Source organism: Medicago sativa, chromosome 6 (genome assembly GCF_051527215.1).
Source record: "Medicago sativa cultivar Bolivia chromosome 6, Bolivia_mono, whole genome shotgun sequence".
Lineage (NCBI taxonomy): Eukaryota > Viridiplantae > Streptophyta > Magnoliopsida > Fabales > Fabaceae > Medicago > Medicago sativa.
Genome location: NC_140754.1, coordinates 84,959,538 through 84,983,871, shown reverse-complemented (window position 1 = coordinate 84,983,871; position 24,334 = coordinate 84,959,538). Strand labels below are relative to the sequence as shown.

The following is a 24,334-nucleotide window of genomic DNA, read 5'->3' as shown; positions in this document are numbered from 1 at the left end:
CGTACCGAAGAGTTTTACTTTCTAGTCAATATTTTTAATTTAGTCTATATTAATGGCAGCATTGTTGGATGCAAATGTAATTGTAATGTTGGATGAAATTTAAAATATTGTTCGAAACATTGCTGGAAATAACTTGTTTTTAACTTGATTTTAGTGTTGGAAACAAAAGATTGTATTGTCTCACAAAATAACCGCAACAACCAAACTAACCCAACCACATTGGTTTGATTTTTATTTTAAAAGTCAATCGAACCAAATTAAACCGTTTGTTTTTTATCTTGCGGTTCAGGTGACTTTTAGCCCCAAAACTTAACAAAACCGCATCCAAACATCACTACTACTGTATATCTAAAAAGTTAATGATATACAAACACAAAAAACTTGACACAAATACGATACCAAACACTGTTTACCGTATAATAAATACGGTTAATAGTTATTTTTGCCAATTTTTTAAAATTTTAAAAAAAATATTACAAAGGATGGTTTTTGCGACACAAATTTTTTGTTGTGTAATTAATCAATTTCACTACATTAATCAAAACAAAATACAATGTTTTTTAAGAAGCCAAACCAGTTCATTCAAATTGAAACCGGTGAAAATCGAACCTAAAACCTTAAGAGTAGCAATGACGGATCCAGAAATCTCAACATGTGGGGTCAAGGTCATTTATGATAAATATACTTTTGTTGAAAATTTTATTATAAATTATATTTAGACAAAACATGTATGAATACATATATAATCGTTTAAATGATGACACTGCGATAACTAAGCCCAAAAAATTTACAACATTATTTCTTCAAAATTGAAAACAACTTAACATTTAAAAAATATAGCTTCTGTCCATGTGTCTTTATACACTTTCAAATATATCATTCTCTGTACTAAACAATTAATAAAAATTTATTTTTAATATTTTAGGACATTGTTTAAGCATCCTAAAATAGTAACTTTTACATTGAAAAATTTATAATTATGACTTACATGTGTTTGACTTGTATTTTCAAGACAATTTTCTTTTGAGGGTTCATTAAACAAGGCCCTTAAAGAATTTGTTAGCAGTACTCATACTTTAAATTAATCAATCTAATAAAATTTCAATTAATGGTCTTTGTGGGGTCAAAGCAAAATTTGAAGAGGGGGCAATACATTATAATCACTAGTTTGTAGTTACAATTTTTTTGAAGAAGTGGGGTCAAGTGACCCCATTTAGTATAGCCTGGATCCGTGCCTTAGAGTAGCATCCAAAACCAACACATCAGGATAGTTCAAATGGGTTAAAACAAAATATGATTTTAACCACTGCTAAAAATCTATGTACTTTTTTTAATTTTTTTCCTTAAAAAAAATGTACTTCTATAATTTTTGAAAATAAATGGTTCACCCTTGAATTTTTGTGATTAATGAAGTTGTCTATAATAAAAAAAAGTTTTTTTTTTAAATGTAAAAGAAAAACATTGTTCACTGTATTTGTGTCAAGTTTTTTTTGTGTTTGTATAGCATTGCACATCTAATAAATGAGCTGTAAATCTTACCCAAAAAAAAAGCCGGTATATTATTTATTTATTTAATTTTGTGAGTTGAGCAATAAACGGTGAGTTTGTTACTTCTGTTTGACTCAGGAGAGTATTCTTTTTCTTGACGAACAAAATTCATTTAACCGTATTACTCAAGAAACAAAAAAAAAAAAAAAAAACTGAATCTCTATTTTCACGATATTTGACCTATACTATCTATAGAGTTAGTTTCACATGCAAGTCTAACTCATTTTAATTCACTATTCAATCCAGGGTTTAAACATTTAATTCACTACTTGAGATTTAATCTAGGGTTTAAACAGTGATGGCAGATAACACTGAGGTACATGAAAATTCTTCATCATCTACCCAACAACATGTTAACAAAGCCAACCAAAAGGTTCTATTCTACAAGCTCTTTAGTTTTGCTGATCGTCTTGATGTAACGTTGATGATCATTGGCACTATTTCTGCCATGGCTAATGGATTTGCAAGTCCTCTCATGACACTTCTTCTTGGGAAAGTCATCAATGCTTTTGGTTCCTCTAATCAATCAGAAGTTCTCAACCAAGTTTCCAAGGTTTTTATAAATATATTGCATCATTTTTGCTTTGTATTTATTTTTGGTGCAAATTAAATATGTTTAGGCTATAAAAAAAAACAATGTTACTAATCGTTGATGATCCAAGAGCAGCAGAGGAGTAGGTTGAGTAGAAATCTGAAACATTAAATTTGTCTCAGTATTCATAGTTTCTGCACTATGTATTTGCTTGAGAAACTTGAACCTGTTTGCTTTGTTATTGCTGCCCTCTTGTTGTTAGTGTAGTAACAGTTTTATATGGTGACTGCTCGACGATGTTATATGTCCTTTACTTGTCGTCGTGGAACCTTTCTAACTGACCATTTGATGGGTAGTGATGGTAGCAGTAGTCCCAGCCACAATCCTTTAGATAAGGATGTCAGTGAGGTGATCTTGTTTGGTTTAGAAACTTCATTTTTAGAGGGCATGAAAGTTTTAACCGTTAACCATAATCGTTATATTCTATATCTATAATTAATGATATTTTTCTTATTAAAAAAAGTTTTGCTTCACTAGTTTCTGGTTTATGTAGACCAAAAAGCCAATTCTTGGAGCAAAATTCTGCATGTTAAGGATTCTGAATGTTGTTGAAATCAGTTCCTTGTTGAGTAATACATAGTCATCTCCAAGAGGAACATTGATACAAAATTTGGAAAGAAATGACAAAGATGTTCTCATGTAGACTCTTGGATTCCAAAATTTGGTAAATAACATTAACAATTTATTTATTTCATTTATAACAAAGAAAACTTACTTTTAGAATCCCAATATGCATTATTGACAATGAAATAAACATATTTTTAACTTTTTATGCATAATATTAGAGAAACTTCCCAACCTTGTTGGGTTAGTGGTCTAAAACACTAATGAATATTATTTTTCAACATGTGATCACACCGTAAACTCAAGTAATTTAAAGAGTTACTATATATAGGATGATAAACATTAGTAATATGTTTTATTTATTTTATTTGTAACAAGGAAACCTAACTTTGAGGTTCCCAATAAACATATATTATTGAAAGAGAAATGCATATTTTCATATCTATATTATGCATTATCTTAGAGAGGCTTTCATCAAGCTTGTTGAAATTTAACTTTAAGGGGAACGTCACTTAAAGCCAAACGCTTATTCCCATTTTCATCAACAAACACTCCAACATCCTTACACATATGCTTGAAAGACTGCACCACACTAGGGCAAAACACCAACTTATAAGCATCACCATACTTCTCAATCTTGAACCAATTATTAATGGTTTCCCATCCCGGATTTCCAACAACACCACCAATAGTAATAAACCATTGTCTCTTAGATACATTAAAACGATCAAGCTTCCACACCATGGAATGGTGTAGACAAGTAGCACGAGATGAGAATTTGATGTTTAAATCAGTTGAGACACGAATGACACCTTTTTTTGGATTAACGGGTGTAAAGGTTAGTGGCAAAGCTTGATATCTATCAACAACCACAACATCAAGAGGGCAAGTTTTTCCAATACTTGCTAGGGCAAGACTTGAACCACTGCTTCTACATTTACCATAAGTTCCACACCTGTGAATGGGTATAACCGGGATAATATAGTAATTAGCATCAGCTCGGAGTTTCTTGCCTAATGTGTCAACCACTTGTTCATTTGAAGCTTCAGCTGCTCCAAGAAGTGGTTGTGTGCTCAAGAAGGCAAAAAGAAGGACAAATGATATCAATGTGTTTTTCATTGTTTTGTATGCTTTAAGTAATTGGTAATTAAGTTTGGTTTGTGATGGATGGAGTTTATGGCAATTGAAGGATATCAATTTATAGAGGATAGTACGTACTTACATTTTCTTTTCTATGGGTAACCTAAAAAATTTCCACACTTTTAATTAAAGGCCAAAATTTTGACCAATATGCAATACAATTGGCATGTTGTCACCAAGATATTATAATAGTGATCCTATTTAAAAACTCACCAGCACAAACCCTTTTGATATGAATACAATTGGCCCTTTGAAGGGTTATTTCTTTATATTATTATCCTTTGATGACTTTCAATTAATTATAATATTTGGAGAGTCTATTTTGAATATAATATAATTGATATGAATGCAGTATATTGATTTTGAAAAAAACTAACCAAAGGAATAATAGCCAGACTTATTAAACGGTCTATCTAAGTATCTAGTAAACAAGCAAGTACATTTGGTACATATATAATTGAATATCTATCTAAGGCACTAGCCAGACTTATATCATATGCAGAACATGACAAAGTTTTTTTCTTCTCTATTGGATTACAATATGCTTAAACCGCTGAAAAGAAAAACTAACGTTTAATTAAACGACGTGTAGAAACACAAATAAAATCAAATAATTCAACTCACTAACAATTGATTCACACAAAATTAAACTATGTCTACTTAAATGATGTCTATTTAAAGCTACTATTTATAGCTTTCGATTCTAAAATTGTACATAAATTTAAACGATGTCTACTTGAAGCTTCTATTCGTAGCTTATGATTTTAGAATTGATTCTAATTAACACACAAATTTTTAATTCAATTCACTTTTACATAAATATATTCAAACATAAATCACTTTTTCAACAACTCATTTTTAGTAAGAATCAATTTTAGAAAATCAATTCACTCAAAAACAGTTTTTGTCAAAGTAGAATGAAATATATAATTAAAGTTTTTTTTGTTTCATATTGGTCTCTTAAATTATAAGTTACAAATGTTAAATACTTTGACTTTAAACTAAAAGCACCAATAATAGTATAAATGACCTAATATTATAATGTTTTTTTTCTTTTACCGAATAATATATGATGTAGTAGGGTTTCTTAGTAATTTTATAGTATTTTATTTTAGCCAAATCTTAGTAGTTTTCTAGAACTTTCTATTATTATTTCGTTTTATTTTATTTCAGCCCACGGGTTTGTTATTTCTTTCACTATATAAGCAGAACTTATGTAGCTTAAGAGGCACACTTTTTGATTCAATAACATTATTCGAGATTTTCTCTCAATTATGGTGGATTTCGGAAACCCTTATTTTGATAGGTTTGTTGCTTGCAACCCTATTTTCACAAGTTTGTCGCTTGCAAACTTGTCCTTTTCTATATAGGTTTAGCGCTTGCTAACCCTACACTTCCGTACTGCGTCAATATATTTTCATTCATTTTATATATCAATGATTAATTTCGCATGAATAAAAGGCAAGTGGGCAACAAGCTGCGCTGATAGGCCATTTTGGATAGAAAAATCAATCCTCGTAAACACAACATTCATGGACCTAGGAGTCATGACATTGATGTGCATGACCCTTGGAACCATATGTAGAAGGTCAATGACCTCTAGTGCTAGGAAGCCAGAAGTGTCAAAAGCAAATGATATAAGAGCATGTTGATTGTTAGAACACGCTTTCTCATGTTTGGCAACTTTGCTTGACACATCTTTTATGATTGTTTGTCCTACCGTAGCCCCCACCACTAATCGAGTGGTGAAACCCCGATCAAGTCCACACATGCATGTTTTCCTCCTACCCATCCTCACACCATAACATCTGCAGGCCTAAGTGTCGATCTTCTATCTAGTGGGTCAATCCAGAAGTTCACAAGCCCTCCTTCTTCGCTGATATTCCCGCGCCTTAATATATCACAAATTACATCCCTAACAAAGTCATGTATGTACTTAAAGCAAGGAAGCTACTTACAATGAACTACATGCTCCCTACAAGTATCCAGGCATGCCTTACGACAAACATGACATGCCTCATTAATAGAAAATAGAGGAATCATAAGGCGATATCTAAGGATAATATGATACTTCACTTGTGACATATGCTGACCTAACCCATCAATCAGGATAGCTAGAAGAAAATCCTAAGCATTTGCTGCTTGCAAACACCCCAAAACGGCCTTCTGTCTAGTGGTCATGTCAAACTTAACTTCCATATCTTGAATTTTTTAACTAAAAAGGGCACTCACCAAAATATGTTGTGCTTTAGGGGACGATGTCCTTGCAAGTAAAACTGCTAATGTCAAAATCTGGAATTGTACCACAAAGATCATTTAAAACAATATCAAAGATTGTGTCCATATCACTTATCCTACTATCTCTCAAAATATGATCTTATAGCAGCCATAATTGTGCCCTGGAAGCCATAAACTTGTATGAGGAAGCCTCTACTGCTGAGTACAAACTCAACCCCCCCAAACCTAATAGGTATGGAAGCCAACCTCCATTGAAGGTTCCTAAAGAAAGGACCTCCACCAACCACAATGTCCTCAACCACTCCACGCAACTCTTTATCAAAAAACATAGCCGCTTCCTCCATGTGAATCGGCTGGCACGTCCTTAGGCCAAAGAAAACTTTGGCGATACCCTTGCACGATCTAAGTAGAAGAAGCTCACTCTGAGGATCTCATAACTATGGAAGAAGATGCATTAACTCAGTAGCCTTTAAAGTTCTCTTCATGGCAAGCCCCTCGATAAAACATGTTACTCGGCTAACAACCCTTCCGAGCAATTTTACCCCTAATGTCCGCCTCCCAATATCCAAAAGGAAAAAACCCCGGATGCTTATTACCATCACATGAAGGCCAAAAGATCTCAGTCTTACGAATATTCAATTCAAGACCCAATTGTGGCCGAGAAACCCGAATGATGTCTAGAGCTTTAGCCACCTTCTCTGAATCCCCTATAAGAGTCTCATCATTAAGATACCAAGCATGAAGAAGAAGCTTGCAACTATCTCCGATCTGATGAATAAGGGGGTGCAACATAAGAGCAAAAAGGAGTGGCCCTAATGGGTCGCCATGTTGCATTCCAGTGGCAGACATAATATGTCTATCACCAAGGTATAATCTCGCTGACTATCCATAAAGAAACTCAACCCATAAAGAAGTAGATGGACATCTCAATCTCACCTCACGTAGTAGTGCCGACTTGTCTACCAAGTTGTAGGGATTCGAAAAATCTATTGTGAGCATAGTCAAAAAACCATTTTCATGTCCCAAGCTCAACACTCTGTTAGCACTATGCAAAGTGACCTCTGCTCCACCTAAAACCCCAATACCAAACTGAAAGTCATTGAGATATTTACCCATATCTTTATAATTTGAGTTTCAACCAAGCTGAATTTATGTTATTGTGGATGTATTTATGTTTATAATTTTCTAGTTTTTAATCATGACACCCAAAAAAAAAATAAACAAATGGCAAAGTCAATTATCATGGCTGTCACGCGCAATGAGGCTTATGGGAAAACATGTACCTACTGCTTGCAATTAACCCACCACCACTTTTCTTGGATATATATATGGCTAAAACTTTTATCAGATCAATTCTCTGGTCCCATATTTAAAGTAATTTAAATCACATGCTTTTAGAAATGTATTTTTTTGCCAATAAACTATGCAGCAGAAATGAACTTGTGAACAACACGAAAAAAAACCTTTTTCCATGGCTTAAATAATATTTAAAAACTATAAAACAATGGTTCAAAATTATTTGGATAAAAATAATTTAGAGTTTGGACGTAATGAATCAAAAAACTTATAAAAATATTTACATTTAAATTCTTTCAGAGGATTAGTGGAGCTCGAATTCGAAATGTTGAATCCAAAACATGTCTTTTATCACCAGATCAAATTTTGAAATTAAATATTCAAGATTTTTAGTATAAACATATCTCCATAATAAATAGTGTTAAATATTTATCATGGCTTAAGTAACTCTGATAGGGCAATTGCACATTTCTATGAGATATAGTTGGCCAGTCGATCGGTTGAAAAATATACGATTGCATAATGATATGATTGATGACATTCTTGAAACTTTTTTCTCACTTCAATTATATAGAAAGAAAATATTGATATATTGCTTGTTTTCATGTCCCACAATGACTCACCTCTGTCATCATCTTCTACTAATCGACCCTAAAGCAATGTCCTCGTGAGCTTAGCTCAATTGGAATAAACAATGCATAATATATGCAAGGTTCGATGTTCAAACCCCGACCACTACTAAAAAAAATCGACCCTAAAGCACACAAAACTTATATTCCATTTAAGTCCTATAAATAGGGACATACTCTTTCTATAATCATTCATCTAAATCTATTCTTCTAATTCCATAGAGAAACATGAAAACCTCATTCTTAGCATTTTCCATCATCTTTTTAGCCTTCAATTGCAAAACCTTTGCAGCACCTGAACCAGTTCTTGACATTTCAGGCAAGAAAGTAACAACAGGTGTGAAATACTATATTTTACCAGTCATAAGAGGCAAAGGTGGTGGTTTAACAGTTGTAAATGAAAACAACCTCAACGGTAACAATAACACATGTCCCCTTTATGTTCTTCAAGAGAAGCTTGAAGTAAAAAATGGTCAAGCAGTTACTTTCACACCTTATAATGCTAAAAAAGGTGTGATTCTAACTTCAACTGATCTCAATATTAAGTCCTATGTAACAAAAACTACATGTACTCAATCACAAGTTTGGAAGCTTAATAAAGTGTTGTCGGGGGTGTGGTTTTTGGCTACAGGAGGTGTAGAAGGTAATCCGGGTATTGAAACTATTGTTAATTGGTTTAAGATTGAGAAAGCTGATAAAGATTATGTGTTTTCTTTTGGCTTAATTACACCACAGGTCCTTTAAGTTTGACGTTTGTAACATATAGGTCCTTTAAGTTTGTTTTGTAACAGATAGGTCCTTTAAGTTTGAGGTTTGTAACATATAGGTCCTTTAAGTTTGTTTTGTAACAGATAGGTCCTTTAAGTTTGACGTTTGTAATATACATGTATATGAAATACCCAAAATACCCTTAATGCCAAATTTAAAATCCCAATTTATTTTCAAAAATAAAAAAAATCTAAAAAATTAATTTTCAACAATAAAAAAAAAATTCTAAAAAATTGAAAAATTAATTTTCAAAAATAAAAAAAATTCTAAAAAATTGTAAAATTAATTTTCAAAAATAAAAAAAATCTAAAAAATTGGAAAATTAATTTTCAAAAATAAAAAAAATTCTAAAAAATTTGAAAAAAAATCAGGAATTTTTTTTTTAAAATCTGGAAATGTTTTTTACGGATTTAGTCAAAATGGATTTTTGTTAATTATAATTCAGATTTTTTTCAATATTAAAAAGATTTTACAAAATTCAGGAATTTAATATTCAAAATACAAAAATCTGACCTTTTTTGTAAAATTTTGAATTTTTGCTTTTTTTGTATTTTGAATATTAAATTCCTGAATTTTGTAAAATCTTTTTAATAACAAAAAAAATCTGAATTATAATTAACAAAAATCCATTTTGACTAAATCCGTAAAAAACATTTCCAGATTTTAAAAAAAAAATTCCTGATTTTTTTTCAAATTTTTTAGAATTTTTTTTATTTTTGAAAATTAATTTTCCAATTTTTTAGATTTTTTTTATTTTTGAAAATTAATTTTACAATTTTTTAGAATTTTTTTTATTTTTGAAAATTAATTTTCCAATTTTTTAGATTTTTTTTATTTTTGAAAATTAATTTTACAATTTTTTAGAATTTTTTTTATTTTTGAAAATTAATTTTTCAATTTTTTAGAATTTTTTTTTTATTGTTGAAAATTAATTTTACAATTTTTTAGATTTTTTTTATTTTTGAAAATAAATTGGGATTTTAAATTTGGCATTAAGGGTATTTTGGGTATTTCATATACATGTATATTACAAACGTCAAACTTAAAGGACCTATCTGTTACAAAACAAACTTAAAGGACCTATATGTTACAAACATCAAACTTAAAGGACCTATCTGTTACAAAACAAACTTAAAGGACCTATATGTTACAAACGTCAAACTTAAAGGACCTGTGGTGTAATTAAGCCTTTTCTTTTTGTCCTTCAGTGTGTAAATGTCAGACTTTGTGTAGGGAACTAGGGTTGTATGTTTATGATCATGGGAAAAAGCACTTAGCTCTTAGTGATACAGTCCCATCATTTAGGGTTGTGTTTAAGAGGGCTTAAGGGAAACAACACTAGAATATCATAAATGTTATGCACTTATGCATATCATATGGTTTTATTGATGGAATAATCTCACTAATAAGTGATCAGGGGCTACCTTTGTAAGGTTTAGTGTGGCTATCAGTTTTTTTTTTTTTTTATAATATCTAATGTCTAAATTTTGTACTATTATATATCTTTAATTTAGAAATATAATTAGACGTGATGCATTGGCTTAGCACTCAAGTGCGTGCTTTCCTAACTCATTGTCCTAGTTTCAAATCCCAGCTTTTGTCATCTTTTTTAACGGAAATATTGACCCGTTACACAAACTTTAAAAAATAACTCATCAACTACTCGGCTATAGTGTCTAATGTGTTTTAATAGTTGCAACATCATGATATATTAAAAGTTTGTAATTTACTTATAAAGCGGATATCCTTTTTGGGTGGGATTTTTTACTTCAACTTACAATTCATTTAAAATATTTTATCTTTTTATAATATTATTTAAGTTATAATTAAAATTATAAAGCGGATATCCTTTTTGGGTGGGATTTTTTACTTCAAACTTACAATTCATTTAAAATATTTTATCTTTATATAATATTATTTAAGTTATAATTAAAAAAAGGTTAAATTCCATTAAAATATGAACAATATTTATTATTTTTAGCGTAATTTAGTTTGCTAAAATAATTAGAGATAATTTCCTTCCTGATTCACCTCCTTCAGTGATCATTCCATTTTCTATCACTTGTTCCATCTCTACTTATTGTCACTTTGTCAGCAATGGTAAGAGTTCGACTTAAAAAAATTAAGTTCAAATCTTTTCAACGATGTTGTAAAAGGGGCATAATCGTCACTTTAATAATTAATAGTTTCCCTCCCAACCTCGTCACTTTAAAAACATCCACCTCCCTACCTAAACCAAGTCTACCACCCCTATTAATCAACTTTTGTCCATCGAATGTTCCAACACCAGATCTGAGTCTAGAATATTATCCACAACCACCCCATCCGAACCACACCACTACAACCATCCAAACCTACACCTCCTCTACCTCCCCAACCATCTCGCCGCATAGCTAACATCACCATAACAAACAACCACACAAAACCAACGTGACATCACCGCGACACAATCACCACATCATCACCATGACATCACCAACGAGACGTCCACCGGAAAACTGACTCCCAAAGGCCGACCAGCCGCACCAATAACCACCTAACACCTTCATAACAATGTGACGGAATGCCACTTGAATCACAACTCTAGAACCTCCAACAAGAAGTTGTTGTGAGCAACACCAAAAAACAACTTATAACTCCGAACACCGTAAGGCATCACCAGAATAAACACCAACAATAGTGCCACCCCTCAACAAGGCAATCCAAGGTACAACCAAATAAACACCAAACCAACAAAATAAAACACTAAGAAAAAACACCAACATAAGCTTGCTACGTGACTCGAACCCTAAATGAGAAACTTGTGCAGCCCGTCCCTCCTGAACATCAAACTCTACCACGGCACACGAGCAGGAAACCACCGGATCCGGATCAAGTAAGCCCAACAAAAACCCAAATTTCAATAGAACGCAAACCGAACCAACCAAACTAAAAAATGCAAAAAACTGTGTTTGGTTCAGATGTCTTCGGATCATTTAATTTTTTTTGACTCAACCACGTGATTCGGTTCAGTTTACAATTTTTATTATACTAACTGAACCAAACCAAACCACAACATAAGAGAAACACTAACTAAACTATAGAATTTCAATTAAAACATTTAAAGAATGATAAAATCGTAGTCTTATGCATTGCGTACCGAAGAGTTTTACTTTCTGGATGCAAATGTAATTGTAATGTTGGATGAAATTTAAAGAATGATAAACTTGTTGGATGCAAATGTAATTGTAAATGATAAAACATTTAAAGAATGATAAACTTGTTGGATGCAAATGTAATTGTAATGTTGGATGAAATTTAAAATATTGTTGGAAACATTGCTGGAAATAACTTGTTTTTAACTTGATTTCAGTGTTGGAAATAAAACATTGTATTGTCTCACAAAATAACCACAACAACCAAACTAACCCAAACCACATTGGTTTGGTTTTTATTTTAAAAGTCAATCGAACCAAATTAAACAGTTTGTTTTTTATCTTGCGGTTCAGGTGACTTTTAGTCTCAAAACTTAACAAAACCGCATCCAAACATCACTAGTACTGTATATCTAAAAAAGTAATGACATACAAACGCAAAAAACTTGACACAAATACGACACCAAACACTGTTTACTGTATAATAAATACGGTTAATAATTTTTTTTTTGCCAATTTTTAAAAATTTTTAAAAAATATTACAAAGGATGATTTTTGCGACACAAAAATTTTGTTGTGTAATTAACCAATTTCACTACATTAATCAAAACAGGTGAAAATCGAACCTAAGACCTTAAGAGTAGCATCCAAAACCAACACATCAGGATAGTCCAAGTGGGTTAAAACAAAATATGATGTTAACCACTGTTAAAATCTATGTACTTTTTTAAATTTTTTTCCTTGAAAAAAATGTACTTCTATAATTTTTGAAAATAAATGGTTCACCCTTGAATTTTTGTGATTAATGAAGTTGTCTATAATAAAAAAAAGATTTTTTTTCCTTCAAAAAAAAAAGATTTTTTTTAAATGTAAAAGAAAAACATCGTTCACTGTATTTGTGTCAAGTTTTTTTTTGTGTTTTTATAGCATTACACATCTAATAAAAGAGCTGTAAATCTTACCCCAAAAAAAAAGCCGTACATTATTTATTTATTTAATTTGTGAATTGAGCAATAAACGGTGAGTTTGTTACTTCTGTTTGACTCAGGAGAGTATTCTTTTTCTTGACGAACAAAATTCATTTGAGCAATAAACGGTGAGTTTGTTACTTCTGTTTGACTCAGGAGAGTATTCTTTTTCTTGACGAACAAAATTCATTTAACCGTATTACTCAAGAAACAAAAAAAAAAAAAAAAAACTGAATCTCTATTTTCACGATATTTGACCTATACTATCTATAGAGTTAGTTTCACATGCAAGTCTAACTCATTTTAATTCACTATTCAATCCAGGGTTTAAACATTTAATTCACTACTTGAGATTTAATCTAGGGTTTAAACAGTGATGGCAGATAACACTGAGGTACATGAAAATTCTTCATCATCTACCCAACAACATGTTAACAAAGCCAACCAAAAGGTTCTATTCTACAAGCTCTTTAGTTTTGCTGATCGTCTTGATGTAACGTTGATGATCATTGGCACTATTTCTGCCATGGCTAATGGATTTGCAAGTCCTCTCATGACACTTCTTCTTGGGAAAGTCATCAATGCTTTTGGTTCCTCTAATCAATCAGAAGTTCTCAATCAAGTTTCCAAGGTTTTTATAAATATATTGCATCATTTTTGCTTTGTATTTATTTTTGGTGCAAATTAACATGCATGTATATTCTTGAAACTTTTGCAAGTTAATAATTTATCAAGAGAGTGAAGCCAAATTAATGGAATTATAAAGATTGAGTTGGATCCCCCAATACGTTACCGGTTGAGATCGGTTCTAGGGTTAACGGTCTTGGTCATCTGGAATTCCCGGATATGTTACCGGTTGAGATCAGTTCTAGGGTTAACGGTCTTGGTTATCCGGAGTTTAATTGAGATTGTAGATGAGTACAAAATTAGCAATCATGAAAACACATGATAATACTAATATATTCATTGACGGGGCCTATAATGGTTTGTTTTCGCATTAACGGATCGATAGCCGATATGCAAACTAACATGATAAAGTTATGGTAATTCAAAACAAACTAATTAAATTAGTTTGGATTGATTTTTTTATACCAAAAAATAGTTCAAATTGATTTGAATAATCAATTGAAAAAAATAGTTCAAATTGATTTGAATAATCAATTGAATTTACTCTAAATCTGAACCAAATTAGTTATACAACAAAGGCATGCTTTCGTCAAAAAATAAATACGGCTATTCTTTCCTTTCTTAGGCACTCTTCTTTAAAACGTAAGTTCATGCATTTTAAATTAAAGTACGTTGAATTCATCTTTACTAATTTTATTTTTTTCATTTTTACACTCATCTTTTTTTTTTTGTGTACATTTTGAGACTCATCTAGTGTTGCCAAATATTTATTGTTCTATTACTATTTTTCTTTAATTATACATTAGGTTATAAAGTTAATGAGATATGCACAGTTAGAATTATATACGAATTGATATGATTAAAATTTAATTTGTTTCAAAATCATACATGCATAAACACCCTAAGTATATTTTTAAATGCACACATAGTAAATATATAATCGGTAGCTACCAACACTTTCTTCTACTATGTGATAATTTCACTCTATGAAATTATGTAATTCACCAATATAGGTTTATTTTTCTGATAACTAATGACTCAATAAGAAACTCGAGTTTCAATCTCGATTGGAACAATCCGTAACCGGACTTTACTTACTAGAGGGTTAAGACACACAAAAGAATCCTTGTTACCAAAATGGATCTGGCATAGCATGCACTAATTAGACCATAATATAAAGCATTCTTTAACTCAGTTCAAATTTCAGGTATCATTGCTATTTGTTTACCTAGCTATTGGGTCTGGAATAACATCATTTCTACGTAAGACTGCACTTTTCTACTTTGTTTGCTTGTTTATTGTGTTGGAGACTAATATTGCATTCATTCTGATAATGAGGGTGACTTTGTTGCATGCTGCAGAGGTATCATGTTGGATGGTGACAGGAGAAAGACAATCTGCGAGGATTCGTAGCTTGTACTTGAAAACCATATTAAAGCAGGATATTGCATTCTTTGACACTGAAACAAACACAGGAGAGGTAATTAGTAGAATGTCTGGTGACACAATTCTCATTCAAGAGGCTATGGGAGAAAAGGTATATAAATGCACCTCTTTTAGTATACAATCACTTTTATTAATTGTTAGTGTAAATGTTTCTACAAGTTTTCACTGTGAAAGATTAATTGTTAGTATAAATGTTTCTACAAGCTTCACTGTGGAAGTGAAGTGACCTATACATTTTAATGTACTTAGTAACTTGTTTTGCAAGAAACCTTATGAAAAACTCCAATTTTGTGTAAATAGTGAAGTAACATGTTTTTCAAGTAACTTATTAACTTTTGCAATGTCGGGAATTGTTACTTGAAGTTACTGGTCAACATGATCGATGTTAATCTATTTAATTATGACAGGTTGGGAAGTTTCTTCAACTTGGTTCAACTTTTTTTGGTGGCTTTGTGATTGCATTTATAAAAGGATGGCGCCTAGCTTTTGTTTTACTCGCATGTGTGCCTTGTATTGTCATTGCTGGTTCTTTCATGGCTATGGTGATGGCTAAAATGGCAATTCGCGGACAAATTGCTTATGCAGAAGCAGGAAATGTTGTTAATCAAACAGTTGGATCCATGAGAACAGTAAGACATTTGCATCAGTTCAGAAATATTGAATGATTAATTTCAGTTTGTATTTTTTACCTTTAATTTTGAAAATTCATCAGGTTGCATCTTTTACTGGTGAGAAAAAAGCCATAGAGAAGTATAATAGCAAGATAAAAATTGCTTATACTGCAATGGTTCAACAAAGCATAGCATCAGGGATAGGAATGGGAACGCTTCTCCTTATTATCTTCTGCTCTTACGGACTTGCCATGTGGTATGGTTCTAAGCTAGTGATTGCGAAAGGATATAATGGCGGAACGGTCATGACTGTGGTCATAGCTCTTGTGACTGGTTCAATGTAAGTGAGACATTGGTACCTGATTGAATAAATTGCATTGTTTAGGCATATGATTTTTTTGTGATGAATTTTCATTGATTGACAGGTCATTAGGTCAGACATCCCCAAGCTTACATGCATTTGCTGCAGGCGAAGCAGCAGCATATAAAATGTTTGAGACGATTAAAAGAAAGCCGAAAATCGATGCATACGATACTAGCGGTGTTGTGTTGGAAGACTTAAAGGGAGATATTGAACTCAGAGATGTTCACTTCAGATACCCTGCAAGGCCAGATGTGGAGATCTTTGCTGGATTCTCATTGTTTGTTCCGAGTGGCACGACTACTGCTTTGGTTGGTCAAAGTGGAAGTGGGAAGTCTACCGTAATCAGTTTACTGGAAAGATTCTATGATCCTAATGCTGGAGAAGTACTTATAGATGGTGTGAATTTGAAAAACTTGCAACTTAGATGGATACGAGATCAGATTGGACTAGTTAGTCAAGAACCTATCTTGTTTACTACTACTATCAGAGAGAACATAGCATATGGGAAAGAAGGTGCAACTGATGACGAGATAGTAACAGCAATAACACTTGCTAATGCCAAAAACTTCATCGACAGGCTGCCTCAGGTGTGTGTATAAATTCTTGTGTTTTGACTAAGTTGAATCGTAGTAAATATTGCAGAATGTGATTCTTATGTTTTGAATGATGCGGTATATATTGTATTTGCAGGGTCTTGATACAATGGCAGGGCAAAATGGGACTCAACTCTCCGGAGGGCAAAAGCAAAGAATTGCAATTGCAAGAGCAATATTGAAGAACCCTAAAATCCTTCTTCTTGATGAAGCAACAAGTGCATTGGATGCTGAGTCTGAACATATTGTTCAAGAAGCATTAGATAAAATTATATTAAAAAGAACTACTATTGTCGTTGCACATCGTTTGACTACTATCAGAAATGCTGACACAATAGCAGTGGTTCAACAGGGAAAAATCGTCGAGAGAGGTTGGTTATACACATGAACTAACATTTTTAGTATGAGAATCTAATTTATTAACATCTTGGAATACTGTATTCACTTTTCATGCTTCCTTTTTTGTAGGAACTCATAGCGAGTTAACCATGGATCCTCAAGGTGCTTATTCTCAACTTATTCGTTTACAAGAAGGAGAAAAAGAAGCTGAAGGTAGCAGAAATTCTGAAGTAGATAAGTTCGGCGACAATTTAAATATAGATATTCACATGGCTGGATCTTCCACTAAGAGAATTTCCTTTGCGAGATCAATAAGCCAAACTTCATCGGTGAGTCATCGACATTCCCAGTTGTCTGGAGAAATAGTAGATGCAAATATTGAACAAGGTCAAGTCGATAACAACGAAAAACCTAAAATGTCAATGAAATATTCTATATGGCGTTTGGCCAAGTTGAACAAGCCGGAGCTTCCTGCCATACTGCTTGGAACCATCGCTGCAATGGTAAATGGTGTCGTGTTCCCTATATTTGGCTTCTTGTTTTCAGCAGTCATTAGTATGTTTTATAAACCTCCAGAACAGCAGAGGAAAGAGTCCAGGTTCTGGTCACTTCTATATGTGGGTTTAGGTTTGGTTACACTAGTAGTTTTTCCACTAAAAAATTACTTCTTTGGGACTGCTGGTGGAAAACTTATTGAAAGGATTCGTTCATTAACATTTGCGAAGATTGTGCACCAACAAATTAGATGGTTTGATGATCCGGCACATTCAAGGTATGTGCAAATTGTATTTTACTTCAAGACAAAATTATGATGTATCTATTCCTTTTAGTCATGCATGAAACTGAAAGAAATGAATTACCTTGCAGTGGTGCAGTTGGTGCAAGGTTATCTGTCGACGCGTCAACTGTGAAAGGTATTGTTGGTGACAGCTTGTCCCTCCTGGTGCAGAATATAACAACGGTCGTAGCTGGTCTAGTTATAGCATTCACTGCTAATTGGATTCTAGCTTTTATAGTTTTGGCTGTGTCACCTTTGATTCTTATGCAAGGAATGGTTCAAATGAAGTTTCTTAAAGGGTTTAGTGGTGATGCCAAGGTTAGTCTTGCTTGAAGGTTTCTCAATTACATTATACTTTGCGGAAATCATGTGAAATTTTTTCCTTTAATCTGTCTGTATAGGTTATGTATGAAGAGGCAAGTCAGGTGGCAAGTGATGCTGTCAGTAGCATCAGAACTGTTGCGTCATTTTGTGCAGAATCAAAGGTGATGGACATGTACGGGAAAAAATGTTCTGGACCAGCGAAACAAGGTGTTCGCTCGGGGCTTGTTAGTGGTGTAGGATTTGGTTTATCTTTTTTAATTCTATATTGCACAAATGCTTTCATCTTCTACATAGGATCTATTTTGGTGCATCACAAGAAAGCAACGTTTGTAGAAATTTTCAGGGTACGGACGATTTTACAATTACCTAACTTGGCTTAATTTATATTTACTCAATGTTTCCTTTGATCTGGTTCTTACAAGATAAATTATGCAGGTTTTCTTTAGTTTGACAATGACGGCAATGTCTGTTTCCCAGACTTCTACATTGTTTCCCGACACTAACAAGGCCATAGATTCCGCAGCTTCAATATTTAACATTCTTGACAGCAAACCTGATATTGATTCCAGCAGCAATGATGGTGTAACACAAGAAACTGTCGTTGGCAACATCGAACTTCAACACGTCAACTTTAGTTACCCAACAAGACCCGACATTCAAATTTTCAAAGATTTAACCCTAAGCATCCCATCTGCAAAGGTAAACTTTTAGTTGTAAAAATCAGTATTTAGAATGTGTAATGTATGTATTTAAATTGATGATATATGTATGTCTTTGCAGACTGTTGCCTTGGTTGGAGAAAGTGGTAGTGGAAAATCAACAGTTATCAGCCTCTTAGAGCGATTTTATGACCCTAATTCTGGACATGTATTACTAGATGGAGTGGATATCAAAACTTTCAGATTAAGCTGGTTGAGACAACAAATGGGTCTGGTTGGTCAAGAGCCAATTCTTTTCAATGAAAGCATTCGCGCCAACATAGCTTATGGCAAAGAAGATGGTGCTACGGAGGATGAGATCATCGCAGCAGCGAATGCAGCCAATGCACATAACTTCATAAGTTCTCTTCCTAATGGTTATGACACTTCTGTTGGTGAAAGAGGCACACAACTATCAGGAGGACAGAAGCAGCGCATTGCGATTGCAAGAGCAATGCTGAAAAACCCTAAAATACTTTTGCTTGATGAGGCAACAAGTGCACTTGATGCTGAGTCAGAGCGTATAGTTCAAGAGGCTCTAGATAGAGTGAGTTTGAACAGAACTACTGCTGTCGTGGCTCATCGTCTTACAACAATTCGAGGCGCTGATACTATAGCAGTAATAAAAAATGGGGTGGTTGCTGAAAAGGGAAGACATGATGAGTTGATGAACAATACTCATGGTGTTTACGCTTCATTAGTAGCTCTTCATTCATCTGCATCATAAGATATTTCTACTTTCTATTTTCTGTTTGTAACTTCTTAGAGATTAGAGCTAGTGGCAAGGTTCTAAAAAACGGTCGCGGTCGCGATCGCGGTCGCGTTAAGGTTGTCGCGATTTCGGCTGTAACGGACGCTGCGATACAAATAACGGTCTTCGCGGTGTGAATAAATCAAAATGTTTCACAAAACGTATTAAAACTATTTATGTTATCATATAATGTATAATAACTTAGATTAATACTTTTTTTCCATAATTATAACATGTTTAAAGTGAATATAATAATAAAAATAGACTACATTTAGTAAAGATAGAATGTTTGACAGATTGAAAAGAAATTAACTAATAAATAACTACTCATAGCATATCTTTAAACATAGTTCATGATCAATTAACTACATTTAGTTCACATCATAAATTTTTATGAATAAAAAAGAGGCATTAAAGTGCCAAAAATGGTGTAAAAACTAATAAAAATGGTGAAGAAATAAATAAAAACAAAATTGGCTCAGCTGGAATAAATCTGGACCACTTGATGCATCAAGGGGTCCAAATTTAATTCCTACATAGGCTCATCACAGCCACAAGATCTAAATCATAGAGTTAAAAAACCAAGGGTGCAGATATGAAAAAGGGGGTGCAAAAGCAACAGCATATAGGACAAAACTGCAGGTGGGACCCGCGGTCAACATGGAAGGAAGGAGGTCAACTCCTTCTTCTTCCTTTCTTCACGTGAAGAACAACAACAAGAACATCACCACTTTTGAATTTTCTAAAACCTCAAATGTTCACCAAATCTCACAAACTAAAATACCATTTTGATTGGATTTTCATGCTGATCATGAATCTAAGCTTATATTTCACAGTGAATGTTTGTATAGAGAGAAAAGTGAGAAAAACGTTTTGACTGAATTTTCAAGTCTGAACGGAGTCCGTAACGGCGTTTCGCGGCCGTAACGGCGTTTCGCGGTCGTAACGGCGTTCCGTAACGCTGTAACGGCGATTTTGCTGTGAATTTCTTTCTCAGCGTTAAAAGGGGCAAAAACGGTAACGGCCGCTGCCGATACCGATTTGTAACGGCCGTTTTTGCGGTAACGTCCCGTTTTTTAAAACCTTGGCTAGTGGTTACTAAAATCTAGTTGATTTCAGCATTTCAATATTTAGCAAATTGAACCAATAATTGATTGACTCCTTTATTTTATTTTTTTACTCCTATCTGAGACATTCAAATAAAGCAACCATTACATACAGCTCATATATAAAAATTTATGCAAATGATCCTTTTAAAATAATTAGATAACTTTCCTTCACAAAAAAAAAATGATTAGATAACTTGTCATATAATTCCTAATAACTAGATGATCAAGATTTTATTAAAAAACATCACGGAGTTGAAGAAAAGAAAAGCAATGAAGTAGAAACTAGAAATTAGTATGAGAATACAACATTACAACGAACATGAGGTTTGACTAAGGATGATGCTAGTTTTTTGGTGTGATCACTGAGTATCTCTGTACGTAATTGAGGATCTCTGTACGTAATTGAGGAGACTAATCCCTCAAATAAAAATAGGATTGAAATACTAGTTTTCTTTGGTGGATGTTGCTAGCTTTGGAAATTCTTCATTTTTAAACTTCTTGTTATTACATCGGAGTGATAATTAAATAAAGCTTTAAATTTGAGCTATATTTATAAGTTTCAAAGGTATTGAAATACAAGTATAAATATCATGTTAATTGCATTTTTGTTCTCTAGTTTTTCAATTATGCAATTTAGACCACCCGATTTATTTTGAGCTTATGATGTGAGAAGTTCTAGTTGCATTATTAAGAGGTCAAACTTAAAAGTTTGGGTGATTTTGATATATCTTAAAGGTGGTCTATGAATTGCATCATACACTTGATTAAATCACATATACAAGTGTCAAGTGTAGTTGCATCATACACTTGATTAAATCACATTATGTCTAGGTTTGATGCATAATATAAAAGATACCAAATTTGATGTGCAGAAGCTCAACCCAACATGTTAACACATATGTTTCTCAATATTTGCTAATTTTTTTGAAATATGCGTGGAATATTGTTGGATATTTAGAATATTTATACGGTTTAGACACTAAGTGAATTAAAAAATAATAGTCATAAAAAGGGGGTGCTGAATTATAATACTTAAAAAAAATTTACTTTGCTAACAACTTCAAAATGAGGATAAGAATATGATTCTAAAGTGTTGTTAAAGAATGTATTTAAGTGAAAACTATGTATGTGTATTGTATGATTCTAATTTATTAAAATAAAAGACATACTCTTATGTGAGATTGTATGTTAGAACACTAATTTTCTTTAGTTTGTAAAGGAGTGTAGTCTGAAGAGGTTGTAAGAAACTTACTAGAAGAGTGAAAGGTGTAAGAGTTGAACATCTTTCTCAAACACCATATTCAAAAATCCCACATTAGGTGAACCGTGAAAACTTTCTTCTGTCACCTAATCTCCTCCCTTCAAAGAGTGCATGATTCTGATCATCCCCTTCTCTATCACTCGTTCCATGCTTTACTTTATTGTATGTATTTTATGTCAGCTCAATAAGAAGAGTTTGACTTTAAAGAATTGAGTTCAAATCTTTTCGATAATAGTTATAAAATGATCATTAGCGTCACTTTAATAAATAGTTATTTCTCTCTATCCAATTTGTTTTCTTTTCTTTTCATTAAATACAAAATTAAAAACAAAAGCAGAAGTAGAGAACCAACCTTAAAGGCATAAATTTGTGGCAAACATATTTCTTAGTTTCATTGTTTTGTATGAAATTGAAAAATGCAAATTCATCAAGAGAAACAATAGACCAAACTTGAGCAATTGTCATGCCTTTTACTTTATTTTAGTACTCACTAGTCACTAGGATTGAATTATTAGCTGAAATTTCTGTCTTCCACCGAAAGACAATACCACTTAGCATTGCGTTAGGCATACACACCATTGAGAAAAAGAGCCGCTAAAATCAGACCCACATTGACCAAAATATGTAGTACTATTTTGTTTACAAACTTCAAAAGAGTCTAACATGCATAGATTTGTGAACGGCTTGCATTAACATGTTACTCTTGTTAATACAAGTACGAGCGCATTCTCTTTTTGATTATTTACCAAATTACTTTTATCTTAATTTGTGTCTTTTGTTTTACATCTGCAAATTTATTTATTTATTTTTTAAAAATAAAACGATATTTATTCATTCAAATTGATAGAGTATGTCAAATATCAAATTGATAGAGTATATCAAATACAACCGCATATTCAACATTATCGTTAAAAGCGTAAGTGATGAATCAACAACCAAACTCACATCCAAATTAATAGCATATAACTGCAAATTGATAGAGTACATATAATACAATCACATATTCAACATTGCTAAAAATATAAATGATAAATATGCGAATAACCTCACATCATCCAAATTATTAGTATAATGGTAAAATGCTTTAAAATAATATGATAAAATTAAAGTGATCGGAATACCGATCTTTTCGGATCTGCAACGTTAACACTCAATTCATCGATAGAATGTGTAATTGTCAAAATTTATTTTTCAATAGAAACCAAACGAACCCCACAACAATATAGAAAATCAAACTGCACCGCACAAGACGAAAAAAGTTATTTCGAGTAAAAAATTGACCCTAAATTTCATTCCATAGAACCCACACCGTGAGATGCCAAACAAGCTGGAGAAAAGACCTCCTCGATTTCAAACCACCTGTGTAAAATGTAAATTGAGCAAAATGATTTGAAATATCACAGTGATCGACACCATCAAAACCAATCCATGACCGCAATAAAGGCCATAAAGCACCAAAGCAGCTACACGACAAAAACAAATGGCTAGCATCTTCAACAAGACCACAACCTGACACACATAAACTCGCCTCTGTACTCAGAATACCGCGATTCGCTAAATTGGACCTAGTAGGAAGTCGATCACGAAGCAACCGCCAAGCAAAGATAGACACCTTAGTTAAGCGGAACCTGCTTGTGCCAAACCAAGTCATCTTGTTGCCTATACTGCGACACCTCCTGGTTTGTAAGCATAGCATACACACCACGAACCGAGTACCCTTTGGACGGATCCGGCTGCCACTGCCACACATCAAAGGAAAGAGGCTGCAAAGAGACGTTAGCAAGTAATAACCTACACTCTTCTAAGAGCTCATCCTCCCACACCCACAGACCCCTACGCCACTGCCAACCTTCGTCCCTCGCACCCCATCCAAGAGAAAATATATCTTTAACCGTTATTGATTTATTCAATGCTAAATCAAATAACCTGCTAAAGCGTCTCCGGAAGAGAACATCACTGCACCACTGATCATGCCAAAACAAGGTATTGTAACACCTCGTTTTAATTCTATTATTTTTAGTAGATGTGTGAATATTTTTATATGACTTTATTTGTTATATATATATGATTTTATGTGAAATATATATTTTATATGATTTTTATGTGATATATGTTGTGATGCTATTTTATTATATGATTTATGGAGTTGTGTGTATTTGAATGAATATTGTTTTATTATTTGATGAGATAATGTGAGAAATAGAAATAGTATTGAAATATTATTATTTTGGTTTAAGGGGAATAATGAGGAGTTAATAGAAATTAAGGGAGTTAAGTGAGAAAAAGGGAGGTTTTAGTTTACAGTAAAAACAGAAAGTCAGAAACAAAAACATTTTCACGTGAAAACTCTAGAAAAAAACTGGTTTTGGAGAGAAGGAAGAGAAAGCAAGGAGAAGAGCTAGGAAGAGAGAATCCAACCGTTTTTGCTGTAGAATTTGCTGAATTAAGGTAAGGGTGGGATTCCTTTCAATAATCTTGATATATAATTCTGAAATTGGATGAATTGTTGTTCTTGATTTTAGGGTTAGAAAGATTATGATAAATGATGAATTGTAA

The 24,334-nt window shown here is 32.8% G+C and overlaps 3 protein-coding genes and 1 pseudogene across 4 annotated transcripts; 2 read left to right on the top strand and 2 right to left on the bottom strand.

The window, feature by feature from the left end:
• Window positions 1-3,032: 3,032 nt before the first annotated feature.
• LOC146917597 (kunitz trypsin inhibitor 5 pseudogene) lies at window positions 3,033-3,873 on the bottom strand (annotated as a pseudogene). The gene has a single exon (XR_015015784.1). The product of XR_015015784.1 is annotated as a kunitz trypsin inhibitor 5 pseudogene (transcript).
• A 4,308-nt stretch (window positions 3,874-8,181) lies between these two features.
• Window positions 8,182-10,363, top strand: LOC146917596 (kunitz trypsin inhibitor 5-like). Its single transcript, XM_085719428.1, has 2 exons — window positions 8,182-8,724; window positions 9,974-10,363. The coding sequence occupies exons 1-2, from the start codon at window positions 8,236-8,238 to the stop codon at window positions 10,100-10,102; spliced, it is 618 nt and encodes a 205-aa protein (XP_085575554.1). The 5' UTR covers window positions 8,182-8,235; the 3' UTR covers window positions 10,103-10,363.
• A 2,884-nt stretch (window positions 10,364-13,247) lies between these two features.
• LOC146917595 (ABC transporter B family member 9-like) lies at window positions 13,248-19,466 on the top strand. Its single transcript, XM_085719426.1, has 12 exons — window positions 13,248-13,508; window positions 14,712-14,766; window positions 14,866-15,041; window positions 15,358-15,579; window positions 15,663-15,901; window positions 15,987-16,512; window positions 16,616-16,889; window positions 16,987-17,634; window positions 17,691-17,953; window positions 18,037-18,303; window positions 18,395-18,658; window positions 18,740-19,466. The coding sequence occupies exons 1-12, from the start codon at window positions 13,254-13,256 to the stop codon at window positions 19,382-19,384; spliced, it is 3,834 nt and encodes a 1,277-aa protein (XP_085575552.1). The 5' UTR covers window positions 13,248-13,253; the 3' UTR covers window positions 19,385-19,466.
• Window positions 19,467-23,060: 3,594 nt separating this feature from the next.
• LOC146917594 (uncharacterized) lies at window positions 23,061-23,429 on the bottom strand. Its single transcript, XM_085721897.1, has one exon. The coding sequence runs from the start codon at window positions 23,427-23,429 to the stop codon at window positions 23,061-23,063; it is 369 nt and encodes a 122-aa protein (XP_085578023.1).
• Between the last annotated feature and the right edge of the window lie 905 nt (window positions 23,430-24,334).

Coding starts and splice junctions, on each gene's coding strand:
- LOC146917596 (XM_085719428.1), top strand. CDS start 8,236: ATGAAAACCTCATTCTTAGCATTTTCCATCATCTTTTTAGCCTTCAAT. Junction 8,725..9,973: donor AAGATTATGTGTTTTCTTTT/GGCTTAATTACA, acceptor GCCTTTTCTTTT/TGTCCTTCAGTGTGTAAATG.
- LOC146917594 (XM_085721897.1), bottom strand. CDS start 23,429: ATGACTTGGTTTGGCACAAGCAGGTTCCGCTTAACTAAGGTGTCTATC.
- LOC146917595 (XM_085719426.1), top strand. CDS start 13,254: ATGGCAGATAACACTGAGGTACATGAAAATTCTTCATCATCTACCCAA. Junction 18,304..18,394: donor CGTTTGTAGAAATTTTCAGG/GTACGGACGATT, acceptor TAAATTATGCAG/GTTTTCTTTAGTTTGACAAT. Junction 18,659..18,739: donor TAAGCATCCCATCTGCAAAG/GTAAACTTTTAG, acceptor ATGTCTTTGCAG/ACTGTTGCCTTGGTTGGAGA.